Source organism: Stigmatopora nigra, chromosome 12 (genome assembly GCF_051989575.1).
Source record: "Stigmatopora nigra isolate UIUO_SnigA chromosome 12, RoL_Snig_1.1, whole genome shotgun sequence".
NCBI classification, from domain to species: domain Eukaryota; kingdom Metazoa; phylum Chordata; class Actinopteri; order Syngnathiformes; family Syngnathidae; genus Stigmatopora; species Stigmatopora nigra.
Genome location: NC_135519.1, coordinates 12444275 through 12465142, shown reverse-complemented (window position 1 = coordinate 12465142; position 20868 = coordinate 12444275). Strand labels below are relative to the sequence as shown.

The following is a 20868-nucleotide window of genomic DNA, read 5'->3' as shown; positions in this document are numbered from 1 at the left end:
AATAGAAAATAAACTCTACAGTCAAGCTGATGAGTTGCTTTGTCGCAAAATAATGGTTCATTATTCAACCCATCAAAATAATTCTTAGTAGACGCTTTCATGTATTCACTGCGTACTGGCGTCTTGTTCAAATCTCTCTCAGTCCTCACCGTGCGTGTGTGTGACTGTGCTTAAATGTGTGCATCTGTGGGAGTGTGCGCTGGCTGGCGTATGTGTGTGAAGCAAGATAACATTGTTGTCACAGAAATCTATCAGCTCCAACAGGATTGCTTTTCATTGGCTTTGCTCGGTCCCGTGTTTTCATTCTTGTTTCCCCACTGCTCAACCTTGAAGCCCCCCCAGCTTCCCCTTTAAAAAAAAAAACCTTAGAATCCCCTGACACCAAAGCCCCCACCTGCCTACCTGTCCCCCCTCTTGTCTACTCCCCGTCACTTTCATTAAGCTTCCTAAATAACAACACCAGTTGCACTTAATAGACTTTAGCAGCTCTTCAATGTGTGAGAATGTGTGTGAGTGTGTGTACATTTCCCAGAATGACACCCCCCCCAGCCCCCCCATTCCCGCGGAGAGCGAAATAGATACAAGGAAGGCAACGACGCGGGAGTGCGGAGGCAGGCGGAGAAGTTGGAGACGGATGACGAGTCGGGAGGGGACGTGGGGGCGGGAGATGGGGAGAAATGAGCCAGGGGAGGCAAGGGGGAGGAAAAAGACGTACGAGGACGGAGGGCGCCGTTGAAATTAGTTACGGAGAGCGCGTACGCCGGGGACGTGAGCGATGGAGGTCACTTGGCGCCTTACATTTGTCACGGGGAAAAAGCCGGCGTCCGTCGCGGAAAAAGCCAGCGGTCCGTTCTTTTTGGCTCCCGGCCCGCATGGGTCGTATCGATTTGTTGGTCTATAGCTAGACTTTAAAGTACATGTGTCAAAGTAAAGGCCCGGGGGCCAAATCTGGCCCGGTGCATCATTTTGTGTGGCCCGGGAAAGTAAATCATAAGTGCCAACTTTCTGTTTTATCATGAAATTAAAATAAAGAGTATAAATGTATATTAAATTTCCTGATTTTCCCCCTTTTGAATCAATGATTGTCATTTTTTAATCATTTTTTTCAGTTTTTAGTTCAAAAATCATTTGGTAAAATCTAAAAATATATTAAAAAAAACCTAAAATAAACATTGTTTTAGATCTATAAAAAAACGGAATATTCAGGACTTTTAATCCAGTTCTTTTAATCCATTTATTAAAAAAAATCTAAATATTATTACTAAAACGGCCCGCGAACCAACCCAAGTCTGACACCCTTAATCTAGTAAGTCTTAACGGACCCGAGGACCCCTAAATGAGGTGGTCCCGACTCATTTCCATTGGAGCTCAGCATAAGTTTATTTATAACCAAAAGAAAACCACAAAAGAAGATTTCCAGTGCAGTTTTGGTTGGTGATAAGATGGAATATTTTTCCTGACTTTGACAGGTACGCCAAGTATAAAAATCGAAATCACGCCGGTTTACGATGCTCTGCTCCTGTTGTTTGTCCTAGGGGAGTGGCTAAAAGTTGGCCTGATGTTCAATATATTGGCTTGGCATTGGCTTGTGGCGTGCGTGCGTGGGTGGGTGGGTCTGCCTCAAAGCTTCATTTCCAACCACATCACAACTGTCGTACGTGGAGGAGAATTATGGAAACTATTTGTCAAAAGATGACGGCTGCATTTGTTATCTCACAATTTTGCTTTTTTACTCGACATCGTGTTTCCGTGCCGGTAGAAGTTGGAAAGCCACCAATGAATATATTTCAATTTTATACTTGGCATTTGGGGACGTATTAGGAATTTTTTGACTGGTGAATAGCTATTAAAATAGTCATATTTTGCGTTAAAATAGAGCTATTTTTTGATAGCCCACTTCTGGAATGGTGCTAAAATTGTGAATTGCAGAAGTAATTAATGCACAATGAATAAAATTGGGTTGCATTTTAATTTGGTAGATATAGCTATTGATTTATCGCTCCAAAATTTGTTTAAAAAATTGCAGGAGTGTCAAACATTTTTTGTTGAAGTTTTGATTCAATCCGGAGGGCCAGTATGTCTTCCAACTAGGCTGCCAAAATTAATTGATTAATAAATTGACAACTTTTTCAATCAAAAGTTCATTTTTGGACATTCAAATTTGTACGAATCATCTGCAATTATTAATTTAAAATGAGCAAACACAGGAAATCTATACATCTATAATCTTCATTTGAATTTGATCCTAAAACAGAAAGTTGACACTCATCATTTACTTTTTCGGGCCGCACACAATGATGCGGCGGGCCAGATTTGGCCCCTGGGCCGCCACTTTGACACCGGTGATTTAATGGTAGAAACTAGAAATTGATTTTCCGCATTAAATTGGCATTAAATTATCTTCTGAGCAGTCTAAAAAAGTAATAAATTGAACTTATTAAACTGTAAAAACCCTGAAAAAAATGACAAGTGCTCTTTTATGACAATCCCTGCTAATAATTCAACATAATAATGGTTTCAAACTCTCAACAACTGTTCTACCATAATTCTATTGTGTAAATGGATGCCTCCCACATCTGGAGTTGAGCAAATAAACAGCCCAGAAGCCCATTTTAGGTAATTATAGCAGAAATTTCAACGCATCTCTCGTTAGATTACGCACGAATGCCAATGAATGGCGAAGCTGTGATTATTCTCAAGTCAGTTTGCTGTTTTGTTTATCAGGTCGGCCTAATGACTGCATAGTAATCTAACTTGGCCTCCATCCAAGGAGGCCATGTTAATGATGTTTACCACCGTATAATAAAAAAAGAGGTCAATAAAACTAAACAGTTGGTGCTGGATTTACCTTCTTCTTCAAGATCTGTCATCAGCCAATCAAATTGAAGTTTGCAGTGGATGGGCTTGAACGTCTAAAATGTCGTCAATGGCAGTTGAATTCCTCCACTAGCAAGGCTGTCCATTTTTATGCCTGTAAAAAAAAAATAGTGTAAAAGCTCAAGTCATCTTAAGCGTGACGATTTCTAAGTTGTAGGAAACTTCAAGGCAGTTTTTTTTTGTGTATTCTTGCGCTCCATCACTGTGACCTCAGGGCCGTTGGACGCCATCCTGGTGGTCCTGTGGTCTATTTCCAGATTGATGGAGTGAGAGGCGATAAAGGGGAACGAAAAAAAGAGAGAGAGAGGAAAGATTTCACTAAAAAAGAAGGCAAGAAGAGAGAGAAAATGTGAAAAATATCGGGAGCTGTAATCCTCACTCAGCTTGGAGAGGCTTTGCCAAGATGACCACACACACACACACACACACACACACACACACATACACAAATGCACCCCCTCACACACACACACACACACACACGGTTGCGTGGGCTATGTTTAAGACCGAGTAACAAAAAAAAAATCAATGTGAGCACTGCCACTATGCATAATAATGAGAAAGGCCGACTGCAAGAGTGTGTTTTCTAGCGACACCACCATGTTCGTGTGTGTGTGTGTGTTTATGTGTGTGTTTATGTGTGAATCTGCAGTGTTTATGTGTGTAAGGGCTAATCCCAGCTAAATCCATTAATGTGTGTCAGGCTGTGATAGCCAGTTGACGCTTGATTGCCACGTACGCCCTCGCAGTGGACGCGCCTGGTGTATGTATGTGTGTGTTTTTATGTGTGTGTGTGTGTTTGTTGAGGTCCAAGTAGCAAATGCGGCCTGCGGAATCCCACCGGGGAGTTTGGGGTTTGAGCAAAAAGTCAGTCTATTAAATGTGGCCACACGCGGAGGAGCGCAACATGATGTGATGTGCCGTGCTACAAAAAAGAGCCCGAGTGCGAAGACACACAGGAAAATGACAGACAGTAAAGTGAGGATAACAATTAGCAATTAAGTCGGAGTGAGAATTAGGACTGCTAAATAGTCTCGCGATAAAAAAATGGAGGGAAAAAGACTACGTAGGGAATTTGAAGGAATGGAAAAAGGGGTGTGTCAATGTGGCGAGGAAAGTGGTGGAATTGGTAAGTAGACGGCAACGCCATGGTGACTAAATAATGACAGTGGCAGAAAAAATTATGAAATGCATGTGTTGAAAATTCCAATTTTAGTGTCATATTTCAACTTGTCAAATATCACAAGTTGAACTGAAGGCTTGATTTTGTTCACATTTTAATATTTGACAACTTTCCAAGTGGAGCCTTTTGAATTTTTTGGTTGAAAAAGTCTGTTTTTGCTATGACATGATTTTAGCATGACATTTTTCATGCTAAAACGTAAAAATAACATTATGGATTAGTCCAAAAATAACTTTAGACATATAAAAAAGTAATCCAAAACTATTTTAGAAAAATAGCAACAATATGATAAAATATTGCTATGATAAAGTCATCTAAAATTATTTTTGGTAGTGCCATATATACACTTAAGTATCAAATAATCAATTACGGAAAAATAACAACAATATGAAAAAGTATTGCTATGATAAAGTCATCCAAAACTATTTTTGGTAGTGCCATATATACACCTAAGTATCATGACATCAATAACGGAAAAATAGCAACAATATGATAAAATATTGCTATGATAAAGTCATCTAAAACTATTTTTCGTAGTACCATATATACACCTAAGTATCATGACATCAATAATGGAAAAATACATGAAAAAGTATTACGACACAGAAAATATTGCGACGATAAAGTCATCTAAAACTATTTTTGGTAGTGCCATATATACACTTAAGTATCAAGAAATCAAAAATGGAAAAATACATTAAAAAAAAGGATTACAACACAGATCATAAACAGGAAATTTAAAGAGATATTGAAATGTTTGAGTGCGTGCGTCGATTAGAGAAGCCTGTCATCCTGAAATGTCTATTTGTCAACCCATCTGGCGTCGTCGCAAACAAAAACGACACACGCTCGTTTCCAAACGGAGGATTAGCGTTGATGTGTGTGTGTTTGTGACAGCTGTCAATCATTGATGACTTGAGTTGTATGATTTCATTCATATACGGATTCATCAAAGAGGTATAGTAGTGGTGATGTTGTCTGGCGTAAGACAATGTGAATTCAATGAACCAGATTGTGTAGAGACGCATACCACGCAGTCCACTCGGGACGTTGATGCAATATTCATGTCAATATGGCCTTGTCGCTTCATCTTTTTTTCAGCGCCGCTTCTCATTAAAAGAGCCCTTCAAATGTTGATCAAATAAAAACGCAATAAACAAAATAAATAATGAAAAATATTGAGGGGGGGGAGGTAAGCTCTTTAAATGTTTGACATACTTCATCAGTGGCGGAAAAGCATCTTTCAAAAGAAATATATCAGAAAGGACATTAAGTGAATATAATCCCTTAAAATTGGGTTTGGAGGGGAACTAATGACTTTTTATGGTCATTTTAAGTGATTGAAATTGTGTAAAGGCTTAAAAGTGTTACTAGATTGTGACTTTAAAAGGTTTTTATGGGATATTAGCTGGGTGTCAAAGTGGCGGCCCGGGGGCCAAATGTGGCCCGCTGCATCATTTTGTGTGGCCCGGGAAAGTAAATCATGAGGTTAGGATTAAATTAAAATGAAGAGTATAGATGTATATTACATTTCCTGATTTTTTTCCCTTTTAAATCGATAATTGCTATTTTTTAATCCATTTTTTCTGTGTTTTTAGTTCAAAAATCATTTGGTAAAATCTAAAAATATATTTTAAAAAAAGCTCAAATAAACATTGTTTTAGATCTATTAAAAACTGAATATTCAAGGCTTTTAATCCAGTTCTTTTAATCCATTTATAAAAAGAAAAAATATCTAAAATGGTGAAATCAAGTTTCAGTCGCGAAATTATTTCCTAAAAATTCATCTATAGGGCCTACATTGTAGGCTATGTTATTTCAAAATAAAAGCATCAGCCCTAGTTCCCACTAAAAGTCTCTCCGAACAGTTAAAAGTTGATTTCAAAGTACCAGTCACCTTAAATATTAATTCATAGGGACAATATAATATTTTGAATTAAAAAGAGTACCCGGAAGTACTTTCTATTGCTTTGGGACTTATTTTAACTACTAGATGGCGCTGTGGAGGATTTCCAACTGCTTGGTTTGCATTAAAATGACTAACGACGTGAAATGCGGTGGGTGGGTCAAGGGTACGAGACAATGGCAAGGATGCTATTCGCGCAACATTACTCGCTCTTCTCTTGTCTATTTTTATTTTATTTTTTAAAACTTCCACTTCCTCTGGTCTGGTTTCGTCTCTATCATTAGTTTTTTATCTTTTTGTCGCCTTGGTGTTCCTCCCATTCCAACGCACTCGCACACAAATGAGCCGTGAAATGCTTGCCGTTAAGCCACTTCTCGCAAACGTCGGCCCGTGTGAATTTATGAGGGTGTGCGACTTTTTTTTCACAAGGGCGCTTCAGGTTTCCATCGGGTGTGCACACGCTACACTTAAACTGGTTTAAACACATTGAAATGTGTTCACTTGCCATTGACAGCAATGGATGTTCAATCCATTTGAACTGGGTGCCTAATAATGGAATTGCGAAGGCTAAATTAACATGAACGAATATTATAGTTTTTTTGCCGTATTTGCGTATTTGTTTTTGGCTGGCGTGTTGGCCGAGGGGTGCGCAGTCGGCGTTTTCCCGTGACCGGGCGGATGGCGGGAATGAGAACAGCTTTGCTGGCCATATGCTAGCTCGCCAAGGTTGACTCATTCTTGTTACTGGACGCCCGTGTGACGTTTAGAGTTTGTTGTTGTTTTTTTTACATTTTACGTCACATGGTAACACTGATGCTTTTTCGTCAATATACAGTTCCACATTTTCAATACGCCATTGCGATAGCCAATCAACGTGTGGTAATGTGGTAGCTGGATGAATGGATTTTCCAGGAGTTTTCTAGAAATTCCCAGGAATTTTCCAGGAATTTTCCAGGAATTTTCCAGGAATTTTCCAGGAATTTTCCAGGAATTTTCCAGGAATTTTCCAGGAATTTTCCAGAAATTTTCCAGAAATTTTCAAGAAACTTTCCAGATTTTTTCCTAGAATCTTCAAAGAATCTTCCAGGAAAAGTCCAGGATTTGTTCTGGAATTGTCTAGGTATTTTCCAGGAATTTTCCAGGAATTTGGCAAAATTTTGTTGGTGTGGGAGGTCCTCAACTGACTACAATTGTAATTAAATAAATTTTACAGCTGAATTTGAAGTAAATTTTCCTAAATTACATCATGTCCAACAAATATATTCCTAAAACTGCAACTTTGCATGGTCTATTCATGTTTATCTTATTTTGCATCCACTGTCAATACCCAATCAAAGCGCTTGGTCAATATATCCTTTATTTACTTCATTTTTTAGATGATTTTTGCATATTAAATCAAGCTTGGAAGCCACCAAAAAGGTCAAATAGTGACTTGAACAAAACTAAATGAACTGTTTTGAATGATTTTAGCTAGTCAGCAATTGTGGTTGAGTCTGAAAATCATGAAACGGCGGATTTCTGTGTAGCGCTTTCCCTAATAACGTCATTTTAGAGCTAACAAAGTTGTCAAGAACTTTGTTCGTCAGCCGCCTTTTGCTCCAAAAGCGGCTAATTGGCTAAAAAACATGTGTACTCATTCATCCTATTCCCGTTTTTTTTTTTTCTGGCACGAACAGGAGAACCGAGAGAGAAAGAGAGCGCTAATCCCTAACACGGGCATCAAAGTCCAAAACAAAACACCAGCGAGTTATTAGACGAGGTTGAAGCATCACACATTGAAGAGAATGTTTGGAGTCAGATTTTGGTTCACTTTAGATGGAGATTGTTCCAGAAAAAACTCCAAATATCTTATTAAATACACTTATTATTCCCATGACATAGCCAAGCGTACTCATTAAATCCCAAGAATAACAAAAAATTTGACTTACATTAAAGTTCCCCGAGAGACGTTCATCAACTTGAGTCCACACCGAAGCTCTCGTTTTGGTTGCCGTGGTGACAACTGCACACAAAATAAAAGTCAAGAGCACTGATTAGAAACGTTTAATAAAAAAAAAAAAACATTTTAGACCAGTGGTGTAAAAAATAGCTCCTTCATAATGTACATTAGGATGAAATTAAATGTCATTAGTATACTTAATGACAATAAAAGCATTCCATTCAATTAAAAAAATGCTTTTATTTTGTACAAATCTTGTAAAAATAGAATTTAGTCATAATTCTATTCCACGTGATGCAAAAAAATAAGTCAAGTCATATTTTTAATCATAAATTGTATGACTTTCCTCCAAATATGACTTAAATCTCCTAATATTACGCAAAAAATGATATTTTTACGTCCAAAAAAATGACATTTTTACGTCAAAATAGCAATAAAATGACTGTTTCACAATAGCATAATCTACAATTTCATATTTAGATTTTAACCTTCCAATAGCCCAATTTTAATCTTCTTATATTCATATTCATTTTTCACACTACTTTAGTGATACTTTAACTTACCAGAGCTGAAAAAACAGCACACTTTTTTGCTATTCCTGGACGTGGAATTGCAAAAAAAATGCGTGGCAATTCCAATGATTGGCCATGATATACAAAAAAACTCCAATCTTGATCTTTTTCATGCTGTATATTGCAGTCCGCTTGAGCCAAACTGTAAAAAAACAAAGAAAACACACATAAAGAATGACTCATGCAGTTGTCAAATTCTGCCACTGGTGTTTTGCATTCGAGAGGCCAGGTATGCGGGGGTTGGATGTGGGTTTAATTCCCCATCCCCCCCTCACAGCTGCATCCTATCTCGTTAAACACTGGTGATCCAAAAGAAGATTTCTAGGATCATAACTTGCCAAGTTCAAATGTTGTGCTCATTCCTGCTTGTTATTGCTTACTAGGATTTTGGCTTGTTTTTTGAATGTACTTGTTGTTATTTGTATTGTTTTGGAGCCTTTACAACCCTTTTTTTGCACTTTTAGTGATAAATATTGTAAGATTCATCCAAAGTTATTTTTTGCAATTTGGGGTTAGTTACAGTTTGGCATTAAAATGAAATAAGTGTTTTTTTTGTTGTGCTAGAAAAGTGTGTTGTCACAGTGATCAAATAGAATTTTGACACTCAAACTGAAATTGGTGTCACGTCGGAAGGATTATTCACACAGCCAATTACCTCGTTAACATTCCACAAGATATATAGCACAGACATTTGCCCATTGAAGGCTGGTAGAAACAAGTTAGATCAAGTAAACGTTAGGGTGACTATTTCTATATATTCTACATATAAGTACTTTTTCTATGAAGTGGCCAAAGTAAGAAAAAAAATGCAAAAAAGAGGAAAACATGTTTAAAATCTAGGATATCTTTACTAATTTGCTTATCTTGCATTCGAGACAAATTATTTGTAAAAAAAATACTTAATGCTCTCATGGACGATTATTTCAAATTACCAGCTATTTCAGAAATATGAAAAAAAACTGTTCCAATGGAATATAGAAACAATTTTCCCCCCAAAAAATGGTTTTTTATTTAATGTCCATCCATTCTTTAATCCAATCAATTTATGGGCAAACATATGAAATATTTCTAAAATCTAGGATATCTTTATTAATTTGCTTATTTTGCATGCCACCCCCCAAAAAACCTAATGTTTTTTTTGCACCATAATTTCAAGCAAATTATATGTAAAAAAAATACATAATGCACTCATGGTAGATTATTTTAAACTACCAGCTATTTTAGAAAAAAAAATCAACTTAACAAAATAAAACGTGTGTTAAATATTACACACAAAAAAATTAGTGTTCCAATGGACTATAAAAACGCTTAAAAAATGTTTTTATTTAATGTCCATCCATTCTTTAATCCAATCTACTTATGGACAAACAAAACAATCCATACAGCGAATGCCCAAGTGCGTTGTAATTGAAAAGGAGGACTTTAACGGCCGCCAAAAAGTCGTGGCGAGCATCTAATGCGTCCGAAATGAGCGTCCATTTGAACGACATAATGCTCCGGAGCTGCTGCCTGTGACGGAATCATGCAAATGGGCCGCTTTTCCTTCTAATAGAATAAAACCACATAAGTCCTGACTTAATGTTGCTTTATCTAATGGAATAATGCCACATAAGTCGCAAGTTAATGGAATTACTACGCCGGCTCCCCTAATGATACGTTTTGCTACTTTGGACTTTATCTCAAAGGGACTTTAGACTTTTGGTTGCCGGTGACGACGAACGGCGTCCAATCCATTTTTGGGCCGACGGCAATGGTTTTCTCCCTCCGTCAATGGGATTGAAATATAATCGGTCGCCGCGCCTGTCTGCTTTTTTACTCTGAAACTGCGATGGTGGATCAATAATTGCGATTAAAGGGTCCATTAACAAGAGGAAGCCATCGAGACGCCATCGCTCAAACTCGCGCAAATAAAAAGCTCAAGTGTGATAATATTGATTCGGTGTTAGCATATTTTAAAGGGTGGTGTATGTTTACCAGGCATATGATATCAATATGAGGGCGTATTCACAGCAGGAACGCCTTTTTAAATATAAACTATGTATTTTTATTTTGGTTTGACATTGTATTTCTTGCTAAAGTCACAGAATTTGTCAAAAAATGCAAATATAATGAAATTTTTGGACAAAAAATGGGTATAAAGGTATAAAAATAAGCTCATATTCTACTTCATTAAAGCACTAAATATATAATATTAATAAGAGGGTGTATTAATAGCAGAAATGCCTTTTTGAATATAATATATGTATTTTTATTTTGGTTTGACATTGCATTTTTTGCTAGAGTCACAGAATTTGTCAAAAAAATGCAAATATTATGCAATTATTGGGCAAAATGAGGGTATAAAAGTATAAAAATAAGCACATATTCTACTTCATTAAAGCACTAAATATATAATATTAATAAGAGGGTGTATTAATAGCAGAAATGCCTTTTTGAATATAATATATGTATTTTTATTTTGGTTTGACATTGCATTTCTTGCTAGAGTCATAGAATTTGTCAAAAAATGCAAATATTATGCAATTATTGGGCAAAATGAGGGTATAAAAGTATAAAAATGAGCACATTCTACTTCATTCAGGCACTAAATATCATAAATGAAATGTTTTTTGATGTATATGTTTTTTTTAAGTACAAATAGGTAATATCTAGTTATGATTATGCACCCCCACATGACAAAAACAATGGGCAGATGGAGCAAATGGTCACACAACAGGACATTTTGGCTACTTCGAAAAGCCTGACGGCGATATTTGTCGTCATCATAACTACAAATTTTCCATTCATTTCATTACAATTCATTTCCAAATTGAAGTAGAAGTCAAAATAATGAATATTAATAAAGCCATCCTTTATAGAAAGGTATGCAAAATGCTTTGATTTCTTCCATTGGGAATAAATGCGTCTTTTTAAGGGTAAAAATGAACACAAATCGCTGCTGAACTTTTTTTTCTTGCTGCGAAAAGACAAAAAACACAAACTGTCTATCTTTTTTTTTTCATCCATCAAATAGCTGACAACACCAAGACCAAAATTTGACTGTCAAATAAACATTAAACCTATATCAAGTATTTCTTTCATTCTGCCTCGTGTTATTTTGATTTTTCCATCCAAACAATGTGAGTCACCGTCAATGCAACGTGACTTTTTCCACCCAAAAAAAAGAGTGACTTTCCATGTGTATTTGAACCCCGTGTGCACAGGACGAAGGCGCCTCCGGTCTGTATTGCGAGCTGTGCGACAAACAATACGTACGGCACCAGCAGTTTGACAACCACATCAACTCCTACGACCACCATCACAAGCAGGTGAGTTGCCTTCCACCTCCACCTCCGCCTCCGCCTCCGCCATCCACGCGTATTTCCATCCCAGCGCGCTCAATCTTTTGTCTAACGTGCAACAGGTGCGTATCGAAAGCTCAACTTGACACTTTTGCACCGTGTGATGGATTTTGTCGACTTACAGAACCTTTTGTGATTGGTCGAGGGGGTCCGGACATTTTTCTATGAGGCCTATTTTTAGAATAAATCAAAAAATGTAGCTTTACAAAACCTGTAAAATTGTCTATCTGTATGCGTAGGTTTGTTTGTGTGTGTTCTAGTAGCAGTTTATGTTAAAAAAATGTATATATACATATATTTTTTTAAATAGACTGCTACTAGAACTCACATACATATATTTTTATATATACTATATTGATGTAAGAGCGTTCATATGTGAGTGTGCTAGATTATTAGCAGTGAAGCTTTATCAACCTTCTAAAATGCGTTTGAGTGTGCGGACGGACGCACTCAAGTGTCAGCTTTAGCGGCGTCCAGCTTAATTCCAGCGCCGAGCAGTCTGCACCGCCGAGATAGTGACACACACTCGCAAATAATCATCAGAACAACAATAAAGTACACTATATCCACTAATAATAATCATAAAAATAGAAAAGTGGCAGGCAGGCAGACAGGCAGGGCTTCATATCGCTTACAAAAAGCCAAGCCCAAACATGACAAACAAGAACTAACTTTTAAATACTTTACTTTTCCAAAGTGTGTCCATCTTCTGTGTGTATATATGTGTGTGTTTCACAGCAGAGCCTGATAACACACTGTACAAATATTATATTGTATAATAATGTTAGAACAAGGCGGCGCGGTGGACTAGTGGGTCGCAAAGCTGCCTCGCAGTTTTCAGATCGAGGGTTCAATACCCGTTTTTTCTAACCTTTCCTCCCAATAGCCCGAAAATATGCATATTAAGATGATTGACCTCTCTAAATTATCCGGTGACCCCCTTTAAAATGTGTATTGTAATTTAATACTTGGAATACATTTTTAAAACATGATCATTTTTTATAGCGGATTCCACTCGTCTATCCAACTCGCTAAAAAACATATTTTGTGTCATACCGTCTTTGGTATGGGAAGTGGCCAAAACATATGAAAAATTATATTTAAAAAAAATTATATATGTTTATAAATTAAAAGTGTGTTAATAATAACTAATATAACTGACTTAAAATGGAAAACACAGCTGTTGGTCTGTTTTGTACTGCATCACAGTTGTGCATGTTTTTCTAAAATCTGTTGAAAATTGAAGTAAATTCAAGTAAATGTGATTTCAGCGCCTGAAAGAACTGAAACATCGTGAATTCTACCGAGCTTTGGCCTGCAGACGACAAAGAGAAGCACGCAGGGAGGAACGGTCGCTGAGAAAGAAACTCCAACAAGAGCACCATGAAGACAAACCAGAAGAGCACTGGTGAGGACGCCACATTACATCAAAAATGTCTTAAAGTGCCACTATATTTTTTTCCATGATTTTTTATTACCTTGGATGCCATTTTCACCCGCTTTGCACCACAATTTGAGCTTCAACTAAGAATGAAAATCCTTTCAAATGAGAACACGGGTTTCACGCCAATTTCCAAAACAACCGTTTTGCGGACGGATTCCACTTGCAAACATGATTGCAAACACCTCCAAAAACACCACTTTAACTACTAGCATGGCCTCCAAATTTGTCCCCAAATCATGCATAAAACAGTTGAAAAATATCCCAAAACGACTTCCCTCTTTACCATGAAATGAATCGTGTTACGACGACTGAACTTTTTCAAACCGCCACGCCCTAACGGCCCGGTTCGAGTTTCCCGAAAGCATCCGCGGCGCCCGCCACCCTCCTGCTATTTTTTTAAAGCCGCGAGTCACAACCGGAGTGCGCGCTCCCAGCCCACGCAACAAGAACTCTAGCCTCTGCCAGGAAGTGGTCCCTGAGGACCACATCAAACTCTTGAAATCCATGCATGAAGGCGAGGATTTCAAAGCAGCTTTGTGAAATACGCCATCGACACTGAAGAAGATGTTTAATGGGGGCGCTGGCTAGCATTGCGCGGCACGTATAGGGCATCATTTATCTGGCTGAGGGCAGTTCAAAGTCTTAATGGTGGGAAACCCTAACAAAGCCAATGGACATCACTTATTTTAAATGCGGAAGGACAATCCCAAAATGTCAAGTCTCGTTAAGAATAAAAGCAAGTGTGTTTTGGCATTGTGACCAATTTGATTTCCGGACTTCACTCTCTTCCTCATCCTCCCTCCCAAAACCCCTCCTACAGTGCACCGGGTTCGGGCCCCATGTTCCGCTCAACCACCGTGGCCGTGGAGCCGGACAGCGCGGTGGAGAAGTGGAAGGACGCACGGGCCGGTGACAACGGTGGTGAAGGCGTCCGAACACTGGCAAGTGGTAAGAACAACTGAAATTTAAGATGATAAGCAGTTTGGTGGCGAAAGCGTCATGTCTGTTCAAATGTCAGTCCTAAAAAATACTTTATTTTCACAACTATAAGGCGCACCACATTATAAGGCGCACTGGATTATAAGGCGCACCCTCAATGAATGAAACATTTTACTTTTTTTTCTTATATAAAGCACACTGGATTATAAGGTGTCCTGTCTATTTTGGAGAAAATTTAAGACTTTTAAGTGCGCCTTATAGTCGTGAAAATACGGTAAAAGTACAGTAGTATAATAATACAAAGTAGTTTTAGCACAGTGTCTATTAACTTATTGGCGGCCATTGACCACATTGAATTGATTTACAGTCTCCTACATTGATTTCAACATGTCGTGACCTTTTGACCCCAACCACTACTTTGTGTCATGGCTGAGAATTGCAACATTTTGCTAATTTAAGCTTATTGTGCGGGCCACATTCAATACTAATTTCATCCTTTGCTGCGACCCAATAAAAGTAAAGTAAAAAATGAACAAAGTAGTTTTACCACACTGTCTGTTAACTTATATATACCAAGATTTGATTAAAACAACTACAAAAACTCCAAAGAATTGCTATTTTTCAACTATTTTTTTTAACAATTTGATTTCTTCAGCATTCATGTAATGTTTAGTGAATGTGGGAGTAATGCAGAGTGCATTCTGGGTAAATTTTCGGTCTCTTATATTGACAAACTCCCACAAGGGATTTTGCCTAAATTAGCAAGAAGTCACAACAGACAGGCATCCTACGCAGATGTAATGCCAAAAAAAATGTACCTACGCCATCTCATGTGGAACGCCATGTTAAAGTTTCCAATCAAAGAAGTCCAAAAACCCCACAAAAAAAAAGATGGTGCGGGGGCCCCTTGGTTTGCTTGCTTTCTTGCTGCTGGCAAGGCGTGTTTTGGTGGATTAAACGCAAAGAAATCAATTGAGGAAACTTCCTGTCACACTCTTGACTTAAGTTTGCCGTTTCACTGACAACTAGCAAACACCAACACTTCAATTTGTTTGATATGAAGAAATAGCGAACAGAATAAGAAACTGCATTGCGGCGTTATGTACCGTTAAATGAAGCGTTTCTGTAAGTTGAGATGCAATTCTTTGCGTTGTGTGTGTGTGTGTGTGTGTGTGTGTGTGTGTGTGTGTATATATATAATCAGTGGGTGTTCTAAAGTAAAGGCCAAATGTTCTATCACGTTTCAGTGGCGCATGAATATTCAGAAATGTTCACCTGAGTTGTTTCTGTTTTGTTAAGGCACATGGGTTGTCAAAGTGGTGGTCTGAGGGCCAAATCTGGCCCGTTGCATCATTTTGTGTGGCCCGGGAAAGTCAATCATGAGTGTCGACTATTTGTTTTAGGATTAAATAAAATTTCCTGATTTTTACCCCTTTTACATCAATAATTGTAATTTTTTAATCTATTTTTTCAGTTATTAGTTAAAAATAATTTTGTAAAATCTAAAAATAGATGAAAAAGCTAAAATAAACATTGTTTTTCATCTATAAAAAACTGAATATTCAGGGATTTTAATCCAGTTCTTTTAATCCATTCATTAAAAAATCTACATATTATATCAAAGATGGTCTGATGTATATAACATTTCCTGATTTTCCCATTTTTAAATGAATAATTGTCATTTTTAAATCATTTTTTTCTGTGAGAAGGAGGATATTTCCAAGAGTTTTTGGTAGAAGATTTATCCTGATGGGGAGGTTCAGGAAAGAAGACCCTTTGGAGGAGGAGAATAGAAGAAAGAACAGCGAAACGAAGGGGGTGGGCGGGCAAGAAGAAGATGAGATTTAGAAGAAAGAAAGAGAGAAAGAAAGAAAGAAAAGGAGGTGTAGGGGTGTAAGCTTTTTCCTCAACACAATTCTCCCATTTAACGTAGCATCGTCGTCCTTAAATGACTAGAGTATTTTAAGCGCATCCCTTATCGAGGGCATAAATCCCCGCCGTCGTCGTCCTCGTCAAACCAACGTCTGGCAGCTGGCTGGCGGCGCTACAAAACGGATCTCCAGAAATGGATATTACACGTGAAAAGAAAAGGCACTTTTAAGTAAGCCTCACATTCATCAGCGCGCTTATTTCTTCGTCCCACGCTTATAAATCGCATTGTGATGCGCCATCAACAACAAAAAAGCTCAGTAGCCCGGCAGCTAGATTGTCCAATCCCGTAACGCAACATAACGGGGCCTCCAATCTTTCCCATCCATAATTCTGCCTTTTTCTGCCTTTTCACACGTGTAAACGTAAGCTGTCTTGTAATCCTCCATGTTCTTTTTTCTCCTCCCAGATCCCCAAAGCTCGCTACTCCTTCCTCTGGACGCCGCGCTAGGAAAACGACTGCTAAACGACACGAGGTGGTCATCAAATGGCGTCCAAAAACCTGACCCGAGCCAAAACGACGCCTATGACAAACTACCTTGGGCTCCGAGTTTTTTAAGTGACAAAATCCCGGCAAAAGACGAAAATAAAAGCTTTGTCACCAGCAGGGGGCGCCCCGTTTGCTTCTCACTACCCAAGAGGAGCTGTGTCCTCCTCCACCGGTCGGCCGCCATCTTTATACAAGCGGGGAGGAGCGCCCGCGAGGGCAAGAAGACGATGCATCGAGCGGATGGAAAATTGGGCCAGCTGGATGAAAATATGAAAGCCTCCTTGTCCTTATGTAAGCAGCACCAGCACGGGACCGGAGCCCAAGTCCACGTGGGAGGTGGGACGGGAGCCCAAGATGATGGGATGAACGGGGCGGCGGTTGTTGGTGGAGGTTGGACGGGAGCCCGAGGCGGAGGGGGAACAGTAAGTGCTGGATCTGGAACGGAGCAGGTCCAAGGAACACATCAGACCTTTGCAGGAGACCTAAAAAGTGGTCAAAGTGAACTTTTAGATGTTGGGACCCAAATAAGAGGTGGGAAAGGATGTGGGGATGTAAATGGGGAAGGAGGTAGAACTGATGCCCAAGATGGAGGGTGCTATGGCGGGCCTAATGATCAAATTGCTGTCAGGGGGAGTAATGGCGCTGGTCAAACTTTGGTAGGTATTGATGTCACTCAAGATTATGGTGGTGTTGAGCATGATGTTCGATTAATATTGAGAAATGGAAATGAAGCTGCAGTTGGTAGTGGATCTGGGATTAGAGACAAAAGTGCTGGAATCCAGACCGGATTCCAGACCAGAGCCCAAAGTCATGGAACAGGAGCCAGAGTTACTGAAGGCCGAGATGAACGTGGGACTGAATTGACCCAAAATGGTGGTCCTGCTACAATTGGAATTCTAGAAACAATTCAAAGTGGGATTGGAACCCAATCCAGCAATGACATTGGGACAGCACATAATCATGATGTGAGCACTTTGGAAGGTCAAAATTCTTCTGACTTCATTCAAAAACTTCATTCTTGCACTCCCACACAGCTCCAACAATCAGAACCCGCCAACCACGTCAAAAACTTGAACCCAGAACAATGTTCCACTTCTCCCTGTCGACCTAAAGAACCCTTTTGCCCCGTCCTGAGCCGCCACGGCAAACACGTCTTGCCATGGCCCACGGAGATGGTCCGCTACACCCGGACGTCACCCTCGCTATCCTACGGCGTCAACCCGCTATTCTACGACTTCCGAGCGCACGCGGGCGGAAAAAAGCCATCAGTGATCAAACGCGCCGACAGAGTGGGATGCGGCGAGGGAGGCGGCGAAGTGAAACCAGATCAAAGTCTGGATGAGAATGAAGGAGGACGGGCGGGAAATCCTGCGCCGCTTCCCAATGGCGACCCGTTAAAATCCACCCGTGTTGAATTGGGGAGGAGGAAGAGGAGGAAAAGAGGAGGGCTGAGGAAGAGGGGGAGAAGAAGAAGAAGAAGAGATGAGATGAAGAGGGAGGAGAAAGGGAGGAGGGGGATAATGAGCGGTCTCTGTCAGAGGAAAAGAGAGGACGCCGGAACAGAAGAGAGGCGGGGAAAGCGGCCATTAAGTCGGCGGATGCTCGCGGGCCCCGAAAAAACAACGGCGGGGGGAACGGGGAACGGCGAGCTATTAAGTCGTCTCGCCGCCAAACGCTTTAATCGCTCCAAGCGGGTGAGCGAGGAGGCCGGCCCGCGTCCGTGCGAGCAATCATCCTCCAGGTGGGGTCCCGCCTTTACAAAGCTCCTCTGCGGGGAGGCGCCATCTAACGCGCCGATTAGCCCCGCCATCCAGACGCCACGCCGTCCCGCAATCACCGACGACCCCGTCGTCGTGGTGGTGGCGGACGGAGACGAGCGAGGGCGAGAAGATAAGCGGCGCGGGAATCTTGGGGAGATAAGCGCTCGGGAGGCGACGGCGAGCGAGCCGCCGATTAGCGCCGGCTCGTCCCCCCGTAGAGACGCAGCGTGTGAGCGCCAAATCCATCTCGGGCCGTCTCTACACGCGGAAGCGCCGTGCGATGGGGCGATTAGCCCCGGTTCCCTTTCTTTTAGGGGCCCGGCGGGCGTTCGTAGTCAAACGGCGACGGATGTCGACAAGGATGCTTCGCCAGAAGTGAGAGGAGGTGAAAAGAGGAAGTGGATAGAGTGTTCTGAAATAAATGATGTGAAGAAATGCAAACGAGGACAAGGACTAGACATGAGTGTCTTTGACTTTGAGGGGAGGAGGACGTTGGACAACCTGGCAACCCGAGAAGGAGAAGCAAAGGAGGCCAATCCTAGTCAATCCTTAGCCATCAGGACAGATAGTGTTTGTCAGGAAAATGATAAACGCATGGATGTGGCTCCAGAGGATGCAACTCACAAAGACGACAACCAACAATGCAGCCATCGGGAGACCAATCCAAGCCATTCCTCACCCGAAAGACCACAAAACATCCCCATCCAAATGCATGACCAGTCATGTCTATCTCCTAAAGACATCAAAACATTTGACTCTGTCAATACTAAAACCGTCCATGTGCCTCCAAATAAGTCCACTCCCCCAGTCGACACCCCAATTTCAGAATCCAACCACCCCCCACGCTCGGTCAACAGCGCTCAGTCGAGTCCGAAAGACAAAATGCCCATAGACGGGCGTCCTTTCGGGCGACTCCGTGACAACAAGACCGCAGAACACATCTACCCAGAGAAGAGACCCAGTCAACGCCACAACTTCCCCCCAAGATGTCTCCCCCTACAGGCCCCTCTCCTGCTCCCGCCCCCTTCCTCCTTCTCCTTCCATCATCACACCATCATCCAGCACCACCTGACTCTCATGCCCCCGCCCCTCCCACTGCCTTCGTACCCCCATCTTTTGCCACCCTTTGCGCCCCATCCCCTTCCGCTGAATCCTCCTCCACCGCCACCACCACCGGCGCCATCTTTCTTCGCCTCACCGCCTATCCGTTTCTTGGACGCTCCGTATGCCCTGGCGAGGGAATTTCACCCGCACCCGGCCCTCCTGGGGCCACCCCACCCTGCCGCCCTGCCCTTGCAAGTGTTGTTCTAAGAAGGCCTGGAAGAGGCTTACAAATAAAAACATCATTCATTCATTTGTGCTAATTCATTGTTACAATTAGACCTTGATTATTGTGGAAGATAAGCTCAAAACTAGGAAAAGCCTAAAAATACTTCTTAAAAATACACACCGTATTTTCCGGACTATGAGTTGCAAAAGCCAAAATATGCATATTAAGAAGAACAAATACATATATAAGTCGCACTGGAGTATAAGTCGCATTTTGGGGGAAATGTACTTGATAAAATCCAACACCAAAAATATACATGTCATATTAAAAGGAAATTTAAAATTAAAATATAATAGAGAACAACAGGCTGAATAAGTGTAAGGTACACTTTGCAGAACAAATAGAAAATGTCAGCAAAAGTCAAGAAAATTATAACCAAAAAGCTGAATTATTTTCCTTTTAAAACTAGTAATGTAAAATCAAATCCTGAAATTGCACAGTCATTTCAACATGTTGTGACCTTTTGACCCTAAGTGTTTGGAGACCCTAGCAGTCAGGTTTTGAAAGTAAAAGTATGGTTATAAAATGAAGTTTCAATGCAATTTGGAGTGATGCTAACTTATTTTTTGGTCAAACTCAAAACATTTGATAGTAGTTTAAAAATTTCAGCAACTAAATATTACGATAATTCTGTCATGCTTTATTTTGAAGGCCTAATTTTCTGAGAGGAATTTAACCCAGACTGTTCTTAATTGTTATTAATAAAAATTGGATATATAGCTTGATGTGCAATTAGTGAATCAATCAGTTTAAGTCCCCCCATATTTAAAATAAAGAATAACCATTTATTTTAGGCCATTTTTGTCATTTTGTGATGTATTTAATCAAGTGTCTGCTTAATTTGATTAAAAAAAAAACCCGATAGATAGAAAAACACTGAAGACAAAATTTGCATCAGCGTGGCTAGTCTCGTCATTGACCGTCTTTTGGACGCCCCCGTCCTCGTCACCATGGCGACACCGAAGGACTTGACTTTCCAACAAGTGTGTTGTCGATGGCTACTATTACTTGTGGTAGTAGAAGTTTAAAAAATTTAAAAAAGTCAAGCTGGATGTATTTTTGTAGATCAGAACCTCAGTTGAATGAGGCTGCGTTTTTATATTTTGTGCTAATGCTCCTCCTCCTACTAATTATTGCTATTTAGTATTCAAACCATTG

At 40.2% G+C, this 20868-nt stretch overlaps 1 protein-coding gene across 1 annotated transcript in view; it reads left to right on the top strand.

Annotated features, from left to right (window-relative positions):
- LOC144205081 (uncharacterized) overlaps positions 1 to 19734 on the top strand; it is a 32513-nt gene extending 12779 nt beyond the window's left edge. The window contains exons 2-5 of the mRNA XM_077729152.1: positions 11681 to 11785; positions 13090 to 13226; positions 14083 to 14210; positions 16540 to 19734. Coding sequence (XP_077585278.1) covers positions 11681 to 11785; positions 13090 to 13226; positions 14083 to 14210; positions 16540 to 19691 — 3522 coding nt within the window. The 3' untranslated portion in view covers positions 19692 to 19734. The remainder of the gene's footprint in view (positions 1 to 11680; positions 11786 to 13089; positions 13227 to 14082; positions 14211 to 16539) is intronic.
- The last annotated feature ends 1134 nt before the right edge of the window (positions 19735 to 20868 follow it).